This window comes from Oreochromis aureus, linkage group 3 (genome assembly GCF_013358895.1).
Source record: "Oreochromis aureus strain Israel breed Guangdong linkage group 3, ZZ_aureus, whole genome shotgun sequence".
NCBI classification, from domain to species: Eukaryota; Metazoa; Chordata; class Actinopteri; order Cichliformes; family Cichlidae; genus Oreochromis; species Oreochromis aureus.
This window is the reverse complement of record NC_052944.1, coordinates 32,788,228-32,811,848: the sequence shown is the minus strand read 5'-3', so window position 1 is coordinate 32,811,848 and position 23,621 is coordinate 32,788,228. Positions and strand designations below refer to the sequence as shown.

General features: G+C 40.5%; 3 protein-coding genes across 7 annotated transcripts; 2 read left to right on the top strand and 1 right to left on the bottom strand.

The window, feature by feature from the left end:
* The first annotated feature begins 982 nt into the window (after positions 1-982).
* On the top strand, positions 983-9,541 carry zgc:92594 (uncharacterized protein LOC436996 homolog). Of its 2 annotated transcripts, none has more exons than XM_031744377.2 (8): positions 983-1,075; positions 2,276-3,117; positions 3,340-3,448; positions 4,629-4,724; positions 6,556-6,789; positions 7,109-7,131; positions 7,924-8,072; positions 8,217-9,541. In XM_031744377.2, the coding sequence occupies exons 2-8, from the start codon at positions 2,474-2,476 to the stop codon at positions 8,504-8,506; spliced, it is 1,545 nt and encodes a 514-aa protein (XP_031600237.1). In that variant the 5' UTR covers positions 983-1,075; positions 2,276-2,473; the 3' UTR covers positions 8,507-9,541. The 2 variants fall into 2 exon arrangements, with proteins under 2 accessions (XP_031600237.1, XP_031600236.1); XM_031744376.2 differs by lacking the exon at positions 983-1,075 and adding an exon at positions 1,082-1,342.
* Positions 9,542-11,529: 1,988 nt separating this feature from the next.
* Positions 11,530-14,511, top strand: mrpl48 (mitochondrial ribosomal protein L48). Its single transcript, XM_031744373.2, has 8 exons — positions 11,530-11,689; positions 11,999-12,057; positions 12,294-12,325; positions 12,415-12,500; positions 12,762-12,931; positions 13,774-13,876; positions 14,006-14,095; positions 14,262-14,511. The coding sequence occupies exons 1-8, from the start codon at positions 11,669-11,671 to the stop codon at positions 14,337-14,339; spliced, it is 639 nt and encodes a 212-aa protein (XP_031600233.1). The 5' UTR covers positions 11,530-11,668; the 3' UTR covers positions 14,340-14,511.
* A 164-nt stretch (positions 14,512-14,675) lies between these two features.
* LOC116323897 (sterile alpha motif domain-containing protein 9-like) lies at positions 14,676-21,745 on the bottom strand. Of its 4 annotated transcripts, none has more exons than XM_039609988.1 (10): positions 21,558-21,726; positions 18,554-21,329; positions 18,218-18,261; positions 18,038-18,102; positions 17,687-17,901; positions 17,348-17,604; positions 16,698-16,826; positions 16,453-16,609; positions 16,330-16,364; positions 14,676-15,134 (listed from the first exon to the last, which is right to left on the bottom strand). In XM_039609988.1, exons 2-9 carry the CDS (start codon positions 21,309-21,311, stop codon positions 16,354-16,356), a joined length of 3,636 nt encoding a protein of 1,211 aa, XP_039465922.1. In that variant the 5' UTR covers positions 21,312-21,329; positions 21,558-21,726; the 3' UTR covers positions 14,676-15,134; positions 16,330-16,353. The 4 variants fall into 4 exon arrangements, 3 of the variants coding, with proteins under 3 accessions (XP_039465922.1, XP_039465924.1, XP_039465923.1); XM_039609990.1 differs by having other exon boundaries at positions 18,218-18,258; XM_039609989.1 differs by lacking the exon at positions 21,558-21,726 and having other exon boundaries at positions 18,554-21,477.
* Positions 21,746-23,621: the final 1,876 nt, after the last annotated feature.

Genomic DNA, 23,621 nt, shown 5'->3' with positions numbered 1-23,621 from the left:
ATTTGCTTCTGCTTATCGTTTTCAGGGTCGCAGGGGGTGCTGGAGCCTATCCCAGCTGTCATAGGGCAAGAGGCAGGGTACATCCTGGACAGGTCGCCAGTCTGTCCCAGGGCTAACACACAAAGACAGACAACCATTCACACTCACATTCACTCCAGTATTCACACCTAGAGCTCAAATTTTTCAAGCAATAGTTATTGTTTGAAACATTGCGGTGCCACCGTGGCACGGTGGTTAGCACTGTTATCGCACAGCAAGAAGGTCCTGAGTTCAAATCCACTATCAGGCCGGGGTCTTTCTGTGTGGAGTTTGCATGTTCTCCCTGGGTACTCTGGCTTCCTCCCACAGTCCAAAGACATGCAATTAGTGGGGTTAGGTTAACTGATCAATCTAAATTGCCCATAGGTGTGAATGCAGGTGCTTAGTTTACCCTTGTATTTTTATTTCTTTCACAACACACACACAGAAAGATACTTTAGGCTGTTTCCCGCTTGGTGTAAAAAGTGTATTTTGTAAAGTGCAATAAATACGTAAAAAGTTATTAATAAACATATATAACCTCACCATACACCCTCATGTGCAGTGTAGTGAAGAAGAAGTGAAGCCAGTTATGAGGAGGATGAAGAGTGGAAAGGCAGTATGTCCAGATGAAGAAAGAAGGGTATTCATATTATAATGTACTGTACACACAGTTACGTCTTTCATCCCTCTCTCTTGTGACATTTTAACAAATATTCATAAATACAGTACAAAAAAAAGTATTATATGATTTTAACTCAAATATGATACTACAGTTACTATCATGCTTTTTGGTATGGCAGGAACTAAAATTATGACATCATAGTAGATCATGAGGACGATAAGATACATTGAAACATGATTGTGCTCAACAGTATTTAAACATCCTGCGAGCCACAACAGCCCACACCATGCAACAGCGACCCCGAGCGGCGCAATCACAAACAAATCGGGCAGTACGTATAAATTACAAATTTCCCAGGCACCGTAAAGGCGGCATTTCCCCGCATCAACCTTCTCGGTCTCTTCACCAGCTGTCCGTTTGTCTTCCGCACAGGTTTGTGTCAACTCGTTCTTTTGTGTCATATCCAGAAAACTCCAGATGGGAACCTAAATGCCGGCTGACTGGAATATTTCCCCGCGGACTAACCTGGACTGTGTGCGGACACAGAGGGAACAAGGGGGGAAAAGCGACAGCGCGAACGGGCGGTAATGTTAACACGTTAGCCACGGCAGGTGCACCACGGCCACGACTGACAGGCTGTGAAACCGCAAAAATCACCGTTTCAGCTCTTCACGAAGCCACCTTGGATACTCTGTCGAGGTCAGGGAACTTTAATGTCTGTTTGTGCCGTTTTTGTTTTTTTAAACCTTTAGCTCCCGGCATCTCGACGGGGAGCGGGAGATTAGTGTAGCCAAGTTAGCTAATTGTCGGTTTAACACTTCAAAGGACGGACAGTTAGAGGCGACTGCAGGTTTTTAAATCAGTGACACGTTAAAGGCCCTCTATTTTAATCAAGGGCTGGACGCTTTCATGGGAGGTTTCCAGGCCTGTGTGTGTGACAGGTGCGAGACTGGGAACCAATGCTGACCACTGGGAACTGCACTTTTTTTGTGTCTCATGTAAACAGCACGGAGTGGCTGGCAGCTTATCTTCAGGCTGCAGATTTTAACCAGACTGTTATTGTTAAACGTGTTCAATAAACCGAGCAGGACAGGACGGGTGACTTTGCCCTGAGGCCTCGATAAGCAGGAAGTTTTACTTTCAATTCCAGGCTTTATTATGCAGCATGTAGAGTGAGGAAGATCATGTGACACTCTGAAGCGTACTTAAAACAATCCTTTAAATATTTAAGAAAATTTCACGTTTATAAGACCTGGTCTCCGTAGACGTGCTCAACCTTCTGTGTGTTTTGGGGGTGTTTTTTTTTATCAGTGAAAGCCAGATATGCTCAAGTATACCATCACAAGAAAAGGCAAAGGCAGCACATTTTGACATTTGAGGCTCGTAGAATAATTAATATTCTTGATTTTTTTTTCTGACGGTAAATGACTGGCAGCACATTTAAATTATGCAACCCAGCTGCAAAAAAATGCAGTTGTATGGTCTGTTTGATATGAAAAGCATAACAAGTAAACTGGTTTTCTCTAGGCCTTGTATGTTTATTTTTGTGTTTAAAGCTATTAAATTGACAGAATACAATCTGAAGACGTTGATCAGCAATAAACTTAAACTTGTTTCTTCTCTTTTCTGCAGCCTGCAGAAAGTAAAACCACACTTTAGGAGTGCGGAGTCCTTTTTTTCCTCTTGTTTCTTTTCCTTTTACGCTGTCCTATCCCAACCACCTCACCCTCTTTTTCCACATCTGTCCCCCCTCATCATTGCCACTCTTTCCTATTTTGGGCCACGTCCATCTGTCTCCGGCTCATCTCCCCTGCCCTCGCATCCAGTGGCATGGCCTCGGCTGAGTCACCGCAGTCCAGTGTCCTTCAGGATGAGCTCACCTGTCCGGTGTGCCTGGACTTGTACCGGGACCCTCACTTGCTTCCTTGCGGGCACAACTTCTGCAAGACTTGCCTCGATCGCCTAAAGCGGCAGGCGGAGCGAAGTCACTTCCGCTGTCCAGAATGCCGCAACAGCCACCGGTGTAGCACCAACTTTCAGAAAAACTTTAAACTTGCCAATATCGCCGATGACTACCGCCACAGGCGCAGGGCTCGCGCCATGCCTCCCACAGCGTTAAAATCCAGGGATCTGCCGTCGTCTTCTCTTGTGGCACAACCTTGCAGGAATGGGTTCACTGTGCCATGTGACTACTGCCCTTCAGGTTCTGCCGAGGCGCCGACTGTCAGTGCTGCTGTGGGCGGATCTTCTGCTGCTTCTGTTTCTCAACAAGCGGGTGATAGCGAGGGAGCAGCAGCTCCTGCTGCTGCCGCTTCGATGTTTGCAGTAAAGACCTGCCTGAAATGCGAGGTGTCGATGTGCCAAGAGCATTTAAAGCCACATCTGGAACTGCCAGCATTCCGCATGCATCCTCTCACGGAGCCGATGAATGACTTCTGGAAGAGGAAGTGCCCTGATCATGATGAGATCTACAGGTAGGGGGGAGGAGGAGATGGCCTTTTGACTTTTCCATGAAGAGTAGCTGAGTGCCCTTAAAACATTTATTTATTTGCTAGTGAGGATGTTGCCCCAGGATTTCAAAATTTTTACTTAGATGCAGAGCTTTTTCCTTTGTTCCCCTCAGGCTTTACTGATTTGGTCTGTTGATCAGCCTTTAGTGTTCATTTTTATCTGAGCCCTGTTATTTTTTTCTCCAGATACTACTGCATTGATGACAAGGTATGTGTGTGCAACGCCTGTACCATAGAGGGAGGACACTCAGGACACACGATCAAGACTCTGAAAAATACAATGAAGGATTTTAAGGTACATTCTTTACCAAAATTAGTGTCTTCAGTCTGTAATGTTATGATGGTAAAGAGTTGGGTTTTTTTTTTCACTGAATATACACGCACTGGCCACTCTATTAGATACATGTGTTCAAATGCTTGTTAATGCGAACATTATCAGGCAGAAACTCATTTAGGTAAGTAGAAATGCTGAAATTCAAATTGAGCATCAGAATGAGGAACAGAGTATTTAAGTGATTTTGAATGGGTGTTGGTATCACATGGTCTTGTCTGAGTGTTTCAGAAACTGGGGTTTTCCCACAAAACCGTCTCTAGGATTTGTGGGAATGGATTGAAAAAAAAAAAAAAAGAAAATATCCTGTGAGCGGCAGTTGAGATTATATATATTTATTTATTTAAGCTGTATGAAAGAACCACTGCAGACCCGTCCACATTTTAACGCTTTCCAGCGTATACTTTATGCCCTCAGCTGTTTCAACACTGCTTGGCTGTAGCTTTGCAGCTCCCAGCCACACACACCACCAACAACAACAACAACATAATGACAGGACGCACTTCCTATTTTATGCAGCGAGGCGTGATTGCAGATGCTGCTCAGGTGCGTCTGGCTTCCCTGCAGCCGCAACGCACACCACGCCCCGCCACAAGATGTTTAAAAAAATCTGAAAAGTCATGTATGTTTATGAGACTTTATATATAAAACAGAGACAAAAGCAGAAAATCTTCAGTAATATGAGGTTTATGAGATAATTGTTCCTGCTCTACTCCTATTAGCAAAGATGGGGCATTTTCATACTTGAAAAATATTTAAAGAGATCTGTTAGTTTGGGAATTGCTTTGATGGGGCAAACACCTTTAAGAAAACATCGATTAGCTTATCAGAGCTGAGCTCAAACACCACGATCAGTGGGTGAATTACAGTATTTTCTATATAAAATAATGATAACGGGAACTATACTACCATAAATAAATGAAACACAAAAATTGTCCCATTAAGAAAACAAGTGTGGAAATTTCTGACATTTATTCATTTATTTATTTATTTATTCATTTGTAAGCTGTAAGTCATCATCAGTTTGAAGCGTCGTCCTCTGCACAGCTGTAATTAATCAAACTTTGAGTCCCTTCATGTTAAATGTGAAACCATGTTGTAGCTTCAGTCGCTTTAAACTTGCTCGGGCGCTCTTGTTTGCCAGGGGGCGTTGGACAAGCAGCTGTACAGAACAGAAAGGAAGTACAGCATGGCAGAGAAAAAATTCCAGGAGCAGAAGGAGAAGGAGCGACATAATAAAGTAAGAGGCTACACATTTACTAACCTAAACATAACCAATGAATTGTTGAATATGTTACAATTTGTCTTTTTTTTTTTTTTCTTTTTTTTTTAAAACTACTTTTATTTTGCACTTGTGTCTTTTCAATCCCAGCTCTGGGAGGCCTGTACCTCAACATAATTACTGACTCAGCATGTGCATTTAGCAGTACTACTACTAGTTCTAGATGAAGCATTTAAGAGACTTCTGTATGTAATACAGAAACATGTATTGCAGAAAGCTCATTGCCGAGGAAAGCAGGGATGATCACAATGGTGGCAGGAGTAATTATCAGTGAGGGCTGTGTGGTATCAGGACACAGCTACAGTTTTTCCAAAGCTCCTTGTTTATCCAGATAAGGCTAACACAGCGCCTTTTCCTTTCGTCTAAACCATGACAAAGTGTTATGAATGTAAGCCCTCAGTCATCTCAAAACTAGATGAAGTCCATCCCAGGCCTCTGAAGGTGCAGACTGACGCCTTTGTGGAGGTGCTGGGTCATCATGTTCTAAGAAGCTCTGCTGCATGTATGCCCTTCGAGTTAAAGAAAGCCAGAGACCTCTAAACAGAAGAAACCGTTACAGCTGACAGGATGTTCATGAAAACCACTTTGAAGCTTCTGCAGTTTCATTTGTTTTAGTGTTCTGTATATTCCGTGCAGTGATTTTAGAGGGGAAAAAAAAAAAAAAAAAAAAAAAAAACCTTTTCAGCACCATGGAGAGCAACCTGAAGACTATTTCTTTTTTCTCCCCATAGTCATGTGGTTGTTTTACTTCAGTACAATTGTGGTCAGTGTAGTCGTGCTGAGAAGTTTCTGTTTTCTAGTCTTGGACATGGATGTCATGGTAATTTGGAGCTTTTAAAGATTTCTTTTTTTTTCCAGGAGGAATGATTGTACAGCATCTTTAATGTCTTTAAAAGACATTTATGCCCATGAGTGTCTGACCACAACTAGCTAGTACTGTGGCAAGAGGCTCAGTCACTCTTAGTTCTCCTCTGCATTGAACAGCTTGTTCAGCTTTGTAAACAGGGCGCTCAGGGCATGTGCTTTTTAAAAGTCATTCTCACTGTGTACGTCCTCCTTGTATGACTTCCCCTTCTGCTACGCTGCTGTAATAATGAAAGGGAGCAATTAGTCTTTGCACAACAGGTGTGCCTCTTACCTCATCTGATACTGCTCTCTGAATCAACCAGCTCCACCTTTCCCAAAATTCGAATCCTAAAAAAGAAGTAATTTGTTCAAAGTCAAGTACTTGAACCAGTTTTGTTTTGTTTTTTTAATTATAAATAAGCTTAACATGTTAAGGAGTATAATAAGGAGGGGTTTTTTTCTGCTGCTCCCTTAATCACATGGGCTCTGATTGATTATTTATTTTTAGTACCCAGGATGCCTTTGCTATGGGCACTTGTTTCTGCTTCAAAAACAAAGTCAGGCAATGCTCTTACTCAAACTTGTGAGTAACTCAAAATTTCGAGATGCCTAAAAAAAACTGCCAAGTTATTAATTTGAAACTTTTCACATTGTAACACAAAATTTGGATTTACAGATGCTGGAAAAAAAATACAATTGGTGGCAGAAATGAGCTTCCATACCTTCCTGACGCACCCCAAAGGGACTGTGTCTTGTCCGGTTAGGTTAGGTGAATGTGTAAACCACTACACCGTGTAGTCAACTTTAAGTCAAAACAGCAAAATTTGATTCAACGTGACATTTACACATCACACATTCATGTTGAGTAAATTAAATTCTTGGACAATTGCACCATCATCCTGCTGTCATTGCCTTTTCTTCCTTCCGCCGCTTCCCTCGTTAGAAGTTTATGGACGACACCGAGCTGTGCTTGACCCGACTGGGAGACGAGATGAAGACCAAAGTGCAGAGCTTCATCGGCAGATTGCGCGACTGTGCACGTGCTCACTGTGACATCAACGGACCGACCATTCAGATGAACATCCTCAAGATCACCCAGGACCAGGCGCGCTTACAGGAAGTCCGCTGTGGCATCGAAGGCCTCATGCTCGAGAGCGACCCTTTCCGCTTCATCGAGGTGAGACTCTAACGTGTCACTGTCAAACTGCAACGGTGATTTTACTCTTAAAGAACACAACACTTTCTTGTGACATTATTGAACTGATCCGAAGAAAGTTTAACCTGCTGAAGTTAAAAGCTGTCAAAATACCAACAAAATGCTGTCATCAAACTCTCAGACTATCTTGCTAGGATAATGTAAGTGTTGAAAAGAGTGATGGTTTATATTCCAGAGCTACCCACCAAAGTACAATCTATGTGTGGGGAAACACACATAGATTTGTTTTAATAATTGCTTTGCTTTAATTGTGTTGATACGTCTGTTTTGTCTTTTTCAGGCATACAGGACAAAAGGAAAATAGTAAGTTTTTTTTTGTTTTGTTTTTTTTTTTAAATTCATTTCTCAGTTCATCTTTGCTTTATTCTCACATCATACAGACAAAATACAGTTTAAACTTTCTAATATTTCTCACAGCTGAAATGATCTATCTGTTAGCTTATTTCTTTGTGGGGAAAAAAAAAACAAACAAACCTCAAAATATTCATGTCATTGTCACTGGGAGGCCACTTTTTTTTTTTTGAATGCATCTCACTGGTGCCAGGTTGGACCCCCTTCTTAACTACAAAGCTACTTCAACAGGTTGCTTGAAATGTTTGAGAGTTTGGTCCATGTTGACATGACAGTATCACACAGTGGCTGCAGATTTGCCGGCTTCACATCCATGATGTGAATCTCCCGCTCCACCACGTCCCAGCGTTGCTCTATTAGATTGAGATCTGCTGACTGTGGAGACTGTTGGAGTACAGCGAACTCACTGTCATGTTCAAGAAACCAGTTTGAGATGATTCAGCCTTTGTGACATGTATGTTGCTGCCATGTGATTGGCTAATTAGATATTTGCATTCAGCAGTTCAACAGGTGTACCTAACAAAGTGGCTGCTGTGTGTATATCACAAAAAACATTAGAAGCATGATATTTAAGGAGCTTTTACCAGCACATATTGTAGTTTTACTTAAACTGATAATTATAGACTGACTGAAGTGTTTATTTATGTGTCAGCATAGTTGTAACAAACGATTAGCGATTTAAGACATGCATACATGGATGGAGGAAACAAAAACTGTCACTTCTTTTGTCTTTGTGTGCTTTAGTTACCGCAGGCAGCTAAGGAAAAACATGTTTTACCCAGAGTACGTCGACATGGAGACGGAGGGTGTTGGAATGACGATGGAAGAGGAAATGAGAAAGTTTCTGGAAGACGAGCTCCGGTCTCACATTATCGATGCTATTAATTCCCTGTGTAAGAAATATTCAGTCATTTGCTGACATTCGTCACTGTGTCTGAAACAGCTACACGAGCCCTTGATCCGAAAAACATCTGACAGCGTAACGGATTTGTGCTGTTTCAGCTCTGCTCAAACTTCTGTTTCGTTTTCTCCATCAGGCTACGTTTCTGATCCTGAAGAGGAGGAGGAGCAGGACGAGAATGACGAAGAGGCTCCAGAGGAGGACGAGGAGGAGGAGGACGAAGATGAAGACGACCTGGATGACAGCAGCGAAGAGGAAATGAGAAGCGAGGGGGAGGAGGAGGAAGACGATGAGGAGGAAGATGGGGTGGGACCGCATGATGATGATTACAGCCCTGGGGAGGAGGAAGAGGAGGAGGAGGAGGATGTTGAGGAGGAAGAAGAGGATGGAGATGAAGAGGACGACGATGAAGAAAGAGGAGTTTAATAGCATTATTTTCCACCTAATGAAGCACTTTGAAGTCGATCCTCGATTGTGGACGAGTGAACAGTCACATGACAAATCGCTCGTCTTCTCTTTCGCAGAATGTGAAGATAAAGACTTAAGAAGCCTCACAGTTTGCCTCTAACCCTCACACAGCATCCAGACACATGCCGGGGAGTGACAGCTTCCAGTCCAGCTGGACTTGAAACAAATCAAGGACTGAGAATGTACCGAAGTGACTCTCACCCTCAACCTGTGTCGCATCCTGGTAAACCTAATTCTGGTGCTTTCCTATAGAATCATTCGCTGTACATCAGTGTGAATGTATAATGGTTGAATGTGACCGGAAGGCTTCATACTCAGTTTGGGGAAACCTTTGCACGTCTGTGACGCCAGATTTTCTAGCACTTTGCCAAAAAGATTTTTTAGAAAGTGTGAGAATTTACCCTTTCACCTTGTTAGCTAGATTTCCTTAGCTTGATTGAAGAACTTTCAGCAAAACCTTCGATACAACAATGGCTCCAAAGAAAGCCCTTCGATCAGAACTCCTGCTGAAGGCTATGAGAAATCTGCTGGAACAGAACCTGTGTATGAGGTTGTGATTGTTTTTGTAAAGTTCAGCATTGCAAGCCAAAGAGAAAAGGTTGTGAGTGAGAGTGTGTGCATGCATACTTTAGGAGATGTTTGTCTGCTTGGCATGATGTTTAAAAAAAAAAAAAAAAAAAAAAAAAAAAGTGCTAACAGAAGTTTACTGCAGAATGACTTTTTGCTTTTTGTGCTTTAAAAGCAGTTCATGCATTTACAAACATGTGAAAACAAAAATAATTGTTCCTATGCACAGTTCATACATTATTCTTAAAATACCAGTTTTAGGTGATGTGGACTTTCGCACTTTACTACTGTTAAGGCTGTGGTACACCTGAAATCTTTGAATGTTGACAGCTGATTTCCATTTTGATAAAATGATTTGAGGGGCCAAACTTCAGGTATTGTAAAAAGGATAATAAAAATAATAATAAAAAGCCTGGTGAATGTGCACTGTTGTCACGGTGTTGTTTATGTTGCTGGAGAATTGTGACATTAGAGTTTGTAATTTTGCTTTGATGAACAGGAAACGCATTACTGCAGTTTGATTAAAACATTTAAAGCTGACACGGTGAAGACTTTAAACACAGGAAAATAGGCAAGAAAGAAAATAAAACAAATATCACATATCCCTAGTATCCTCCTTTTCTGTCACACCAATCCTCTCTATGTACTCCATTACATCCATGAACCTCATCTGTGGTCTTCCTCTTTGCCTGTCAGCACCACCTTAAACATCTTTAGCTGTCCCTCCCAAATGCACATTAGTATTCTTGTCCATTCTGGTCACTCAGAGTGAAAATCTCCAGCTCAGCTGCCGTCTCCAAACCACACATCACAGCAGATCTACCATCTTGTAAACCTTCCCTTTCAGTCTAGCTGCTATTCTTTCACAAATCACTCAGATACTCTTCTCCAACCACTCCAGCCTGCCTGCACTGTCTTGTCCACCTATTTGTTAACTGTCTGTTGCTTTGGTTGGCCATAGGTATTTAAATTCATTCACCATCGCTACCTCTCTCTTCATGTTTGTGAAGATTCTCAGTCATCCAGGTCATCGTAGTCTAAGGAGCTTGGGGGGGGAAAAAAAGTGTGTGGACTTCTTTAGGTTGCTTGAACACGTTTCAAAGGACAAAGGTCACTCCTTCGAGGATCCCAATGTTCACATTTTGGACAGAGAAGACAGATGGTTTGAAAGAGGAGTGAAAGAAGCCATTTATGTCCACTGTGAACGGGGTTTAAATCTGGGACTCCCCACAATTTGACCCTAGAATTGAAGAAGCTTCTCGGATGAGAGGTGAAACGTCTTCAAGCAACCTAAAGAAGTCCAGACACTTTTCTTTGAAAGCTCCTTAGACTACCTCTCTCTTCCACCTGCTCTCTACTCTCACTACAGATCGCAACATCATATGCAAACATAGTCCACAGAGACCCCAGCCTGACCTCATCTGTCCATCACTGCAGACTAATAATAATAGTAATAATAATAAAATCTTAGTTCAGGCCCTTAGTAAGTGGGACAGTTTAGAGACAGCTTTCAGTACATGAGTAGCCTGTTCAACCAAGCAAGTCATGGGACCCCAATATAGTTCACTACACTGTAGAGGAAAAGCAACCACCTGCTCTAGTATTTAAACTGTTGTGTATTATTGGCCTATAATATGTCAATTATATTTTTCATGAATGATATTGTCATTCTGAGCCAGAAAGAATTGTGACAGGAACATTTCCATATGTTCTGGGTCAAAGTGTCACTGACATCAAAAGTCTCTTCAAGAGAGATGGAGCCAAGAGGGAAGCATGGATTGTATTAAGCATGACATCACAGTCCTATAAATACATTTTAACTGCCCCAAGGGAGTGAATTTTAATGCAGAGGACAGAGCAGCAGTGCCAGAGCTAGAAAACTTTACATCATGGAGGTGTAAAGGAGGGGCAAGATATCCAGGCAGGGTGGCACATACCTCTTCAGTGAAGTATGTGAAAATCAACAAAATATCCACTAAATAAAACATTTATTGTATCATTATATCTGCTAAGAAAATAAAACGTTTTGGACAAACAAGCAATTTTACAAGTGTTTTAAAGACATACCTCGCCATGGATGCTCCACACCAACCGTGCGTGGAATGAAATATACTTGGTAAAACAGCTGAATAAATATCAAGAAGAATATATAAAATATATACAAAACAACATGAAGGCACACAGAGGACGGGTTGAAGTGCTTGAATGTAGTGCAATGGTCTTAGTTTATACTTGTAAAACAGGCCAATTCTTTATTCTACATATAGCCCCTTTGCAAATCATGTTGTCTACAGCTTATTTACCACTATAAGGAACTATATTAGGCATTAAAAAACACAGAGCACACGGAGACATCTGTAATCACGTTTTGGCACGACACCCGGAACGGTTGTACTCCCTTGTTTAGCCGACGGACAAAAAACAGCACGGACTTCCGGCGTCTGCACCAGTGCGTGTGTTATTGCCTGTTATTCATCCTAAGCAGATGTAGTTCTGTGAGGAGTTTCGTCTGAGCATATCTGACATTAAATATCGACACAGAGAGGCGGAGTGATGAATCCTGTCTTCCGGAAGGTGACGTCCCGCTTGTTTGTGTTTTCTCTGCTAAAGGTTTGCTGACTTCACAGAGGTCAGAGCTGTGCTGGAGCTAAGTTAGCTTCCTGTCAGTCTGCAGCCAGAATGAGCCCCGTGCTTGTGTCGTTGTTGTCTTTTCTGGCTCCTGTAGAGGTAACTGGAAAAACAGAGGATGTTGTAGATGGAGCTGCCAGGGAAGGAGGAAAAGAGGAAGACCACAATGGGGGTTTATCGATATACTGAAGGAGGATATCCAAATACTGCTGGGCTACACTGTTTGACAGGTGATGTTGTTCTGTGTGTCTCCAGGTGCAGGCGTCTGTCGCACAGCAGGCGCTGCTGCTGAATAAAGCGCTGACACCTTGTCGGTAAGTCTTTGCCTTGCTTTTTCGGTTGTCCCAGTTGTAGACATTATATGTTTAATTTAATTAGGCATTTAGGTTAAAATATGGACGTTTTTAAAACAGGTTGAAGCACAGACATTTACAACAAGTCTCAATTGTTAGACCGTAGAATATTTTATGTTTCTAAACACATCGCGGTGAGATGATTTCTTTCCTTCTGATACTATTTATAATTAATATGTGTTCTGTAATCTTTAAAGGGCTGCACCGTCCATCCGGCATCCTGTTTGGTGTAAGTATTTGTATCCTGTGTATGCAAACTCAATGCAAACTGCTTGTGCTGCTGCAGAATATTGAAAGTGTTGTTTGTTCTCTTCTTAGGCACACACTCTGTAAATGAACGACAGTACAAGGGCATGCCAACCCACGGCATTGGGAGGTGGAAATATCTGTTACCTAAGCAAGCGGTAAGACTCCAAGTGGAAAATATATTGAGTGGCTACCTGCTAAATCCAGAAATGAATTTAAAAACATTCTCCTCACACACACACACACAGTTTTGAATAATCAGGCCTATCTCATCTTAAAGACCACCAGACTGTCCTCACAAAACTCTTCAGTGTCAGACTGCTGGCTTACTTGTGGTTACCAGAGTGAATTTTAAATTGTTTGCAGGCTAGAGTTAACTGAAGACACTGTCTGGACCTTTTCTGTTTTGTTGGTTTCAGCCGAGGAAAAAGAAGGACAAGCAGCAGATGAAACAGATCATGTCTGCGACAGATACAGCGTACGGCACTCTGAATGTGAACGTGTCAGGATATGACATGACTGTTGTGGAACATTACTCCCAGTACATCCATAACTTCTGCAACCGGCTCGGCATCAAAGTGGCAGACAGGTGAGGACGTTTGGATGGCGGGTCTGAGGTTTCTGATCACTGCAGGTCAGCAGGTAACATTTAACCGAGTCACTTAAGGAGCTGAGATGGAAACTATGTTAAGTTCAATAGGAAAATTTCCACTTTCTGTTATAACTGCCCCCTATTCATTAAGATTAGATGTTTGAAGTTAAACTGTTTTTATTCTTTTCCATATATGAACAACATTAAATCAGATTTGGTTCACTCTCTTTGGTAGAGCGGGTATCAAAGGTCCCCGCTCTTCTCTCTTATGTGTGTGTAATTAACAATTAACTAAGCAGATAGAAACATTTGGTTAGGATGAACTGCAGATTTGTATAAGTTGTTTTTCCCTCTAAAGGATGGAATAAAAATTATTTAGATATTTGTTCCACATTAAGGGACTGACATAGTTAAACTGTCAAAGCAACAGTAAGGATGGTAGATGATCAAGTTTTAAACCTTGATATTTCAGACTTTGGTCACTAGGTGGCAGCAGAGTTCCTCTGCATTGCCTCAGTGTGTGGGATGAAAGCTTAAAAAAATCCCATTTCTTGTTCTCTTGAATGAGCTTTTTTGTGATATTTCAGTCTTCAGACCTTCATCAGGATAAATTAATAGAACAAACAGCCCTGTTATTTTTCTATTTACAAATAAAGATGAAGTAGAAAGCGCTCTGACAATGTAAGTGCTTGTAAACAAATGCGAAAAGAGTCATGGATACAGATAATCTGCCAAATTCTCATCTTACAAATATATTACAGTGAGTTGTTTTTTTTCTTTGTAGTAGACTTAACTAGTAGACTGAAGTTTTAATGCTCTTTAATGCTTCCCACATACAGCTATGCTTTACCAACAAAGAGCACAGAGGTCATGCTGATGCAGGAGCAAGGCACCAAGACGTACGTCGATGCTGTCCTCAAGACTCACCACCGAGTCATTCAGGTAAGAACTGGCTTGTTGTGTTTTTTGGGGGTGTTTTTTTTGTGCTTTCAGCTCAAACTGCAGGTCCTGCAGGTGTAATGAGAGGTTTTAAAGACCTAACTGCTAACAGTGTTATGACCTTTTGTCCAGCTGAGCACTCTGAACGCCGCGCTGTGTCCCGTCTTCATGGACGTCCTCTTAAAGAATCAACCAGAGGGAGTTCAGCTCTCTGTGACGGAGGTGAGTTAGCTGTTGCATGTTCATCTTTTGGTCCATAATTGTAGAAGTGCTCACTATAACAAACCAAACTCCATCTTACTCTTAAAAGCAATGTGCATGTGTAGTTTTTGGTCATATAATCATTTTTAGTACTAATCCACTTCTCTTCTCCCTCTGTACCTCTCAGCACACCGAAGCTGATTTCCAAGCACGGTTCAAGGCGCGTCCAGAGCTGGAGGGGCTCATCGCTCAGATGAACCAATAGCTTTCCACCTCATTATGTACAAGTATCAGTTTGAACTAATTTATTACCCATCATTCCTCAGTAGCATCCTGTAAAAATGGATTATCTGCATTGGAAAAAAACTGTACACATTTATATTTGTCTCGTTCTGTGACCTGCGAAATAAAACCCCACACATTTTTCCATCTTAAAATATTTCCATATTTATTTTTCTGGTTCTTCTGCTTCATTGTAAACTTTGTTCACTTTAATATACAACATGTCACTGTAGCATTTTTAATTTCTGTGACCAAAAAAATTAAAATTTTGTGACAAAAAATTAAAATTTTTATTTAATATATTTATATAGGTATACAATATTTAAATATAAAAGTTCAGAATATTTTATTTGCGTGTATTCTGAGTAAACATTAACATTTGTATCCCATGTTGTAGAAAAACATAAAAGAGATTAAATTACACAGATTAATAAAAAAAAAAAAAAAAAGATAAACAATTTTTAAAAAATAAACATAGCCTTTTTTTAAAAAGAGAAAAATCTATATTTGGTTGAGTTAAATAAAAAAAACTTTTAAAATGTGGTTCATATTTTTACATTCCCTAAACAATACATTGAGATCCCTCAAGCTCATACATGAGAAACCTCAGAGACTTCATAGAGCTCATCTTTGAATAATCTTTCATTTGGCTCATTTAAATTTTTCACAGCATCAAATTTCTCATTGGAGATCAGATATTTTTTCCCGAAGTTCGTCTAGAACGACTGCTGCCTCGCTCACTGTCCATCAGAGCTGTCCAATGGCGATCCATGAAATGCTGCCCACAAAGCACAAATAAAAAATAATATAACACGGCAAGTTGTAATGCTCTATATTATAGTTATTTATATATATACATATCTATATATATATATATACTTATACATAGCTATGAAAAAGGAAGGTTTTTTTCAGTTCTACGGTTTTGCATATCAGCACCTAATGAAAATCACCTGGTCTTTACAAGCCTGTAAAATTACTAAAACCTCAGATGAACAGCAACATGACGTATTACACTGTCATTATTTAACGAAAATTAAAATGCTACAGAACTAAGCACACTGCTTACTGCTTCCACAGGAGTTAAGAGAGAAAGCATAAGCCAGGTGTTGATACAGAAATGCACTAGATTATTGATCATCAGCATGTGCGAGTACCTCTACAAAAGCAGTCGTTCAGTAGTTTCCTAGTCTGGAGCATTCAGGTGTGTGTTAACACAATTCCAAATAGGAAAGCAATAATAATTATTAAGAAGAAATTGCTGATGTTCTTCAGTCTGGGAAGAAAAATCATTTGCAAATAGAAAACATTCAAGACGGCTTCCAGTCAACACAGGAGTCACTATCCCAGTAAATTCATCCCAGTGTTAGACCATGCCCTGCTCAGAGAAGCTGCAAGAAACCCAAGAGCTACATCTGAAACTGTGCAGGCCTCAGCACATTAAATATTAAAGTTAATGAGAGTACAATTACAAAAAGACTGAACAAGTTTTGAACAGGCTTTTTTTGGAAAGAGGGAAAATCTCTTCTATCTAAAAGAACAGCAGTAATGCTGCATGTGAAAAAAAACAATATATTTTGGATAGGTGAGACCTAAGTAGGCATGTTTGAACAAAATGCACAGCACTACATTTACCATTTACATTTGGAGAAAACCAAACAGCGTATGAGCACAAACACCTCAAACCAACTGTAGAGCACGGCGGTGGAAGGGTGATGGTTTGGGCTTTGTTTTATAGCCATGGGATCAAACTGGAAATCATGCAAAAGGACAATGATCCAGACCACAGCGAACAATTTACAGCAAATGGGTGAAAAAGAAAAACTGCTTTTTGTTTTGTTTCTCTCAGGTTTGTTTTTAAGTTGTTTCAAAACCTGATTTTCTTTTTAAATTATGTCTTGATAAGCAAAACATTAGATTTGAAAAAGGAATTTACTTTATAAAATAATGATGGATTAAAGCAAACCTCTTACCCTGTTCTTGGTGAATGCTTGTGTTTAATAGTCATCTGGAATAAAAGGGTTCACATTGGTCAAATGGTGGCTGTTTATAGTTTAGATGAGCTGCATCAGGGCAAAAACGTATAAAACACTAACCTGTTCCGATAGTGCACGTCCAGATGGTGTCCTTTTCCTTTCCTCCCCTGTGCTCAACTTCAAGTTTCAGTTTCAAGTTTCCAAAGTCGCTTTTCACATTTCCAATGACCACCTCAAAGAAATTAGTGTCGCTCCTCTCCAACATGAACTGCTGTTTCTGTAGAGAAAACATTTTATGGAAACTTGAGGATTTTTGCTGTTTCTATGTTATGGTGCAATGAACACAAGTACAACTTAGTCCAAACCTCAGGGCAGATTTCTGCTGTGTCCCAGTCTGTTGAGAGGTGGAAATAACGCTCCAGCTGTACAGGGTCAATAGGACTTGTCTTTCTGATTTTTCTGAATCCGTCAGATTTCTCCTTCTTCTCCACTTCCTGAAACACAGAAAAATTGACCATTCTTCACATACAAGAATCAGATATTATGTTTATATCTATTCATTTCTTTATACGTGTATTTTATGTTTATATTAAGATGAGAAAATGAATTTGCACTACTGCAATCTATCTCCCTGACGAGGAAAAAAAGCAAGAACAAATTATTTTAAAAGAGAACAAAAGCTTACGGCTGATCTTTTGAAAAATTTTTAAATTGCATTTGAGCCTCTGAACAGAAGACTGTGCATTAAAAAATGGCTGTAATTTCTTAACAGTTAACACAGTATTTTTTATATTTTTCATTTTTTATATTGTTTTGCCGGCTGAAAGTCAACAAAAATATTGTCAAATTATTTAGAGACCAAACTCTATTAATTTGCTGCCTTGTAGTGTCACTGTGTTTTTGTATTTATCAATGAGAGCAGTTTATTTCTCTGTTTGTTATTATATATCACCTTGATGATATTTTTCCTCACTTCTCCTTTGTATTGTTGCTCCAGTATGTGACATCACATTACCTGTTGTATTAGAAGATCATGTGGGACCAGGTAAACGTGCAGAGTGAGGCCAGATGTGATTTGCATGTATATCAACACATCAGCAAAAACTTTTAGATACAGGCCCAGTTTCTTTAGGATCATGGCTCCTCTTAGAGAGAAATCCGGCTGGTTTAACTTCACATGGGATGATGTCATTTCAGACACTTGCTCCAAATAATCTCCACTGCTGTCCACATGCAGAACTCGAAATATGTCTGACATCGCTGCATTTTCACCTGCAAAACACAAACAGTCATGTGTCCATAAATATCTTTATTACCGTAATAAAACAATGATATGTGTTTTACGACTTCTCACCTGTACAGATCCAGTGCGGCAGACGGACTTCCTCTAGCTTCCCATCTGTGACTTTGATGTCCATTAGGGGTCCTGCTGGTATGTAGTCCATGCATACAGGTTTCCTCATGAATCGCTCCCATGAGCTAAACTGGTATCTGAAGCTGACCGTTTCCTTACAAACCCACCGCAAGGCAGACTCGCTGCATTCATAGTTGCCACTTTCAGACTGCAGGCTGAATTTGAATAGACAAGACAAACTGCTCTGTTCATATGTACGAACAGAAACGGCACAAAACAAATAGTACAAAGTGGTACATTTTACACCCAAACCACTTTATTGTGTGTCTTGTAATTAGTGATAACCTTCACCTGTACGTATGAACCTTGTCCTTTATCTGGACTTCAGGTTTCTGCTTAGTCCACTGACTGGAGTCCTGTTGTACAATATATTTTTACATTATCACGGTCATTTAAAATGTAAAACTTTCACGATTATGTAAGATGCAATAAATGAGTACAAAAAAAAAATCCACAGAAACAGAAACTTACCTTTTCATTGGCAAAAGCTTCCAGAGGTCTCTCAGAAGGTTCTTCTTAAAGCAAAGTTAACGTTTAAAGAGCTAGCTCACAAAATTAAATAATTCTAACACAATTTTAACGTTACTTTACCTTGTGTGAGATTTCTATATGATATAAGTACATAAAATACATGTTTTTTAATCTTAGCATCTTTCAAGCAGAAAAATGGAGGAAACACCATTTGGTCAATTCAACCTAGCTCTATTAAAAAATTGATTGTTATTATAATATGCAAAAATGTAATACTCAAAGAGGAAAGCATTTAATTTGTTAAGGGAAAGAATTTTAATAATTTAATTTTCTTACCCTCAGTTCTTCTGTGAACGCTGTAAGCAACAGGACCACTGATTGTAAATCCAAGATAAAAGAACACATGGCCTGATTTCCAGAGGCTGTCTTTTCGGTTAACATCCAACTTGATCTCTGTGCCGCCAAATGTTGCATACAGCCTGTAATTTCTCACCACCCCTTTAACTCTGAGAAGTTTGCCTTGGACTGTTGGATCTCTGAAAATATCGTCGTTCCTCCAGTTTGTGTTTGAGGCTTTCAGTGCATCTTGAGTCCACAAGATCTCAAGGTTGCGTCTGTGAACAAATCTGTTCAGACCCTGACCCGGTCCAAGAAAAAATAGGGGTCGAAGGTACCTCGACTGAAAGAGTGACTTATATTCTTGTTCATAGGATTGCAGAATATTTTTGATTAAATGATGGAGGTCAAAGGTCAATTTGTCTTCACCATCTGTAGGCCAACACAACAGCAGGGCTAACATGTGAAACTCGGGCTGCATCTCAGGAGCCAGTGGCATTTTCTCTGTAAAGCTGCTTTGGTAGTCGGAGCTGGAGGGAGTTTCTTTCATATTTATCAGCATGATATTGGCCAGAATGTAGTTGAGTAAGGCATGTCTAGTAGAGTATTTGTGCTGACAGATTTCTTTCCACCGTACAGCAATGTCCTTGGTGTCTGATCTAGTGCATCTTTCAAGACATGAAAGTACTCCCGGAGAAGTGACAGCCAGTTTTTGTTTAAGTTTGTGGAAGGCTTTCTGGAGTTGATCATTTGGTTCAGCATCTCCAACATACTTTTTGTAACATTCTATTGTCTTTCTGGAAATGTAGGCTGGATCTTCTTTCTTTACAACAGAATATGAATAAGTTAAAAAATTGTCGAAAAATTCAAATCTTTTCTCAACCAAATCTCTGAGGCTGTTTATTAGCTCCTTAAACCTGAAAAGTTTCTCATCTCTGAGGGATTTCCTGACAGAGTCCAGTGACACAGTCTTTGTGAGAACTTGCTTCCAAAGTTCATCATGTCTGATAAGATGGTCATACAACAGGCTGCAAACTTCCAGATAACAAAACTGCCCTCTGGTGTTTAAAGCACGCAAGACTTTTATATTCCCATCTCCCTGTTTGCCTTTCATGTGCTCATTCTCAGCAAGTCGTTCTTCATCTTCAAACGCTTCCATGCCTTTTTGGGCAAGCTGCAAAATTTCTCTTGGCTTGGCAGAAACTTTTAGGTTCTTCAGGTGGTTCTTATGGACTTGGCCTAGTGTATCTGCAACATATGAACTCCAAGGAGCTCTCTGCTTTGCTTTTTTTGCCCAAATTTCTGCCTCGTTGTAGTCTTCTAGTTCAATATAATAAAAACGAGCAAGAGTTTGTGGAAAAAGTGGGTTGTCATCAAATTTTTTTGAGGCCACCTTCAAGACTGACAGACTCTGATGTTTGCCTTCCTTTTTGTCATCATCTCTCTTTGTAATATCTTGAATCAGTCTGGAAAACTTTTCTTTCTTCTCTTTAATGCCATCAGTTGGGTCCTCTATTACCGTAATTTCTCTTTTGGTTAGCATGTCTTTGATAAACCCAAGTAAACATGGAGGAACATAACCTCTGCAAAAACTGTTCAAGAAATTTCTTGTTGTGTCACTTCTGGTCACACCTGCATTAGCCAACAGTTCAGTACAATACTGAGCTATCATATTGTGAGCCATGCAAACCTTTTTTTCAGATCTTCCATCTTGTTGGAAGGTGATGATCATATGACTGAAAGGCTGCATTTGATCCTCCAGTGTAAAGTCATCTTCATCTTCATGTCTGAGGAAGTCCAGGCACTGAGACTCCAGGAGATATGAACCTGGTGCATAGGCGTTCAGCAGACACAGGAAGGCAGCAAGCTGTGTCTTCAGTGGTTTATTTGTTCTTTTGATATGTTCAAATGTAGCACATGCTTTCCTGATGTAGGCTTGAGAGAAATTAGACTGCAGAATGTTAAAACCATGAAACTGCTTGCACCGATCACCAAATCTTCTGCCAAGCTCTTCTTTTTTCATATCAAAGTCTGCTTGCTCTCTGGCTGAGAGAGATTTTTTGAGAATGATAGATTTTCTCATTTTCCTCTTGAATTTTTGTCTCAGTTCATAAAAATGCTCCTTTTGGTGGATAATCCCGTCACTGCTTCTCACACAATTCAGTAAAATTACTACAGGCACATCAATATCTATATCCTGTTCAGCAATCTCTTCCATAATCCTGTCCTGGAGGATTTCCAATATGAACTCATCATTTAGTAACAACAGTACAGTGTTCTGGAGGCCATGGCTACCTGCTGTAAAAAGGCTGACCACATCTTGCGCAACTTTTGTGATATCTAATGTTGAGCCTGTCAAAACAGCACATCTGAAGGTTTTCCTCAAGTCCCACAGCACCTGCATAGCCAGTGTGGTTCCCCCACATCCTTGTTGATGAAACAGTTTAATTGTTGATGTCCCAGGGCCTTTTCTTCTCAGGTGAATTTGTTCTTTAAGGGTTTCATATCCATCTCGTTTGATAAAAGGAGTTGCAGTGCCATCTGACACTGCTTGTTCACTGATATAGAAGTTTAACCAGTTCGGTGGGGCCCCTCTGTAAAAGTTTTCCTCCACTTGCTCAGCGTGTTGTGGTTCAACAAACTCTCCTTTAAACTGATTGGCATGGAGGACATCCAAAAATGAGAAGGAATCACTGGTTTTACTTGTTACATATACTTCTCCACCTTCAGAGGTGGGCAGGGCTGGTCTGTTTGCCATCTTCACACTTTCACTTTACTTCATGTTAATGGATGTAAAAACAAAACTAAAATGAGTTCGTCTTATGTCTTAGCTTAAACTATTTGTAAAATAAGGTCTTACATTCAGTTTATGGAATGTGATACATTTAAATAGTCATTTCATCACTGGCCGATCACATAAAATATTTATAGCCTTCTCCATGTAAAGAACCAAACAAATAAAACTTCCATTTGTCATTTGCAGATCTTAAGAGATTTTTCTTACCTTCTCCCAAATTACACGGACAGGTCTAAAGACCTGCTATCATGCCATGTGTTCAAGCACTGGGACTGCGAATGTGTACTGTAACCCGGAAGGTAGTCGTCACACCCAAAGCAGGTAGGGATAATCAGGTACAGACATGTACACCTCTACACTATGAATGTCGTAGTTTAAAAAAAAATGAATGAGTCATTTTAACAGCACATTTTCTTCCTGGTTTAAAAAAAAAAGCAGGGGCTACACTTGACTTGTTCAGTCAATAAACACATCAAGCTGGCATAAAATATTGCACAATCAGAAGCTAAAGAGTGGAAATTTGCAAATTTGGCCAACAAAATAATAAAATATGTGATATATGTTAATATTGTCCTATTTTCAAACATGACCTACATTTGTTTAAAGGGCAGGGTGACTTCATTTGATTAGGAAATGCTTGTCACAACAGGAAATACCAAGGCTTTACTATGAAAGGTTTAATGATGAAAGATAACAATTCTTTCTTTCACTATTTCACTCATGTGGTCGCTGTTCAGGTCTCAGTTTGCAACTAAACAGTGCTTGATTATTTAGAAACCTTTGAACAAATAAAAAGAGGGCATAAAAAATACGTTAGGATGTAAGCAAATGTAAATAATCAATGAAGAGGGTTTGGAAGAGCATCAAAAAAGAATATTTATGTGGCTTGATCACAGACAGTTCTCTATTATCCAGTTTTTTCCTCCAAAAATGTTTTTCACTCTCTCTTTTTCTGTCACTCTCACTCACTCTCTTTCACACAAACACACACACATTATCTTTATTGAATGCTGACCTATGTTTTATAAAATCATGTGTACATAACCTGTTCTGGTCTTGAAAAAGGTAAAAGGACATGGCAGACTTATATATAGGTCACTATATTAAAAAAAATCTCCTCTCGCCCCTGTGGGCAGTCTATATGGGACTCTACCAGAGGCCTGAGAGCTTGATTTCTCAAGCTTCCGTGTTCCTTCTTCCTGATGTTGCTGTCATTCGGTATTGCTACGTCTACCACCACTATATCCGGTTGGTTAGCCACCATCTGGAAGTCCCACAGGATCTTAGCTCAGTCATTCTGCACCACCCTTGGGGGCATCTCCCATTTTGACCTCGGGACTTCCAGGTTATACTCGGCACAGATGTTCCTGTACACTATGTCGGCCACTTGGTTATGGCATTCCATGTATGCCCTGCCTGCTAGCATTTGCACCCTGCTGTTATGTGCTGCATTGTCTCAGGGGCATCTTTACACAGCCTGCACGTGGGGTCTTGCCTGGTGTGGTAGACCCTAGCCTGGATCTGGTGCTCAGAGCTTGTTCCTGTGCTGCCATGATTAGTGCCTCTGCGCTGTCTTTCAGTCCAGCTTTGTCCAGCCATTGGTAGGATTTCTGGATGTCGGCCACTTCCTCTATCTGCTGGTGGTACATACCGTGCAGGGGCCTGTCCTTCCATGATGGTGCCTTGAGTTTCTCCTGCCTGAGGTATTCACTGAGCACACGGTCAGTTGGGGCTGTCTTCCTGATGTATTTGTGGATGTTCGTTGTCTCATCCTAGACTGTGGTACTGACACTCACCAGTCCCCATCATACAGCCTCAGAATGGTGGACTTGGGGTGAAACCCTCCATGCATGGTCAGGAACTTCCTTATCTTGATGTCAGTGGCTTCTATCTTCTCCTTTGGCCAGCTTATTATCCCAGCAAGGTACCTGATCACGGGCAGGACAGAGGTGTTTATAGTCCGGATCTTGTTCTTACCATTCAGCTGACTCCTCAGGACTTGCCTGACCCTCTTCGGGTACCTGGTGGTTGCAGTTCACCTACCAGCCTCTTCATGGTTCCAATTTGCCTGTGGGATCCCCAGGTACTTGTAGCTGTCCTCTATGTCTGCAATGTTGCCTTCTGGTAGTTCGATCCCTCAGTTCTGACTACCTTCCCTCTCTTTGTTATCATCCGACTACACTTCTCCAGTCCGAATGACATTCCGATGTCATTGCTGTATATCCTGGTGGTGTGGATCAATGAATCAATGTCTCGTTCACTCTTGGCATA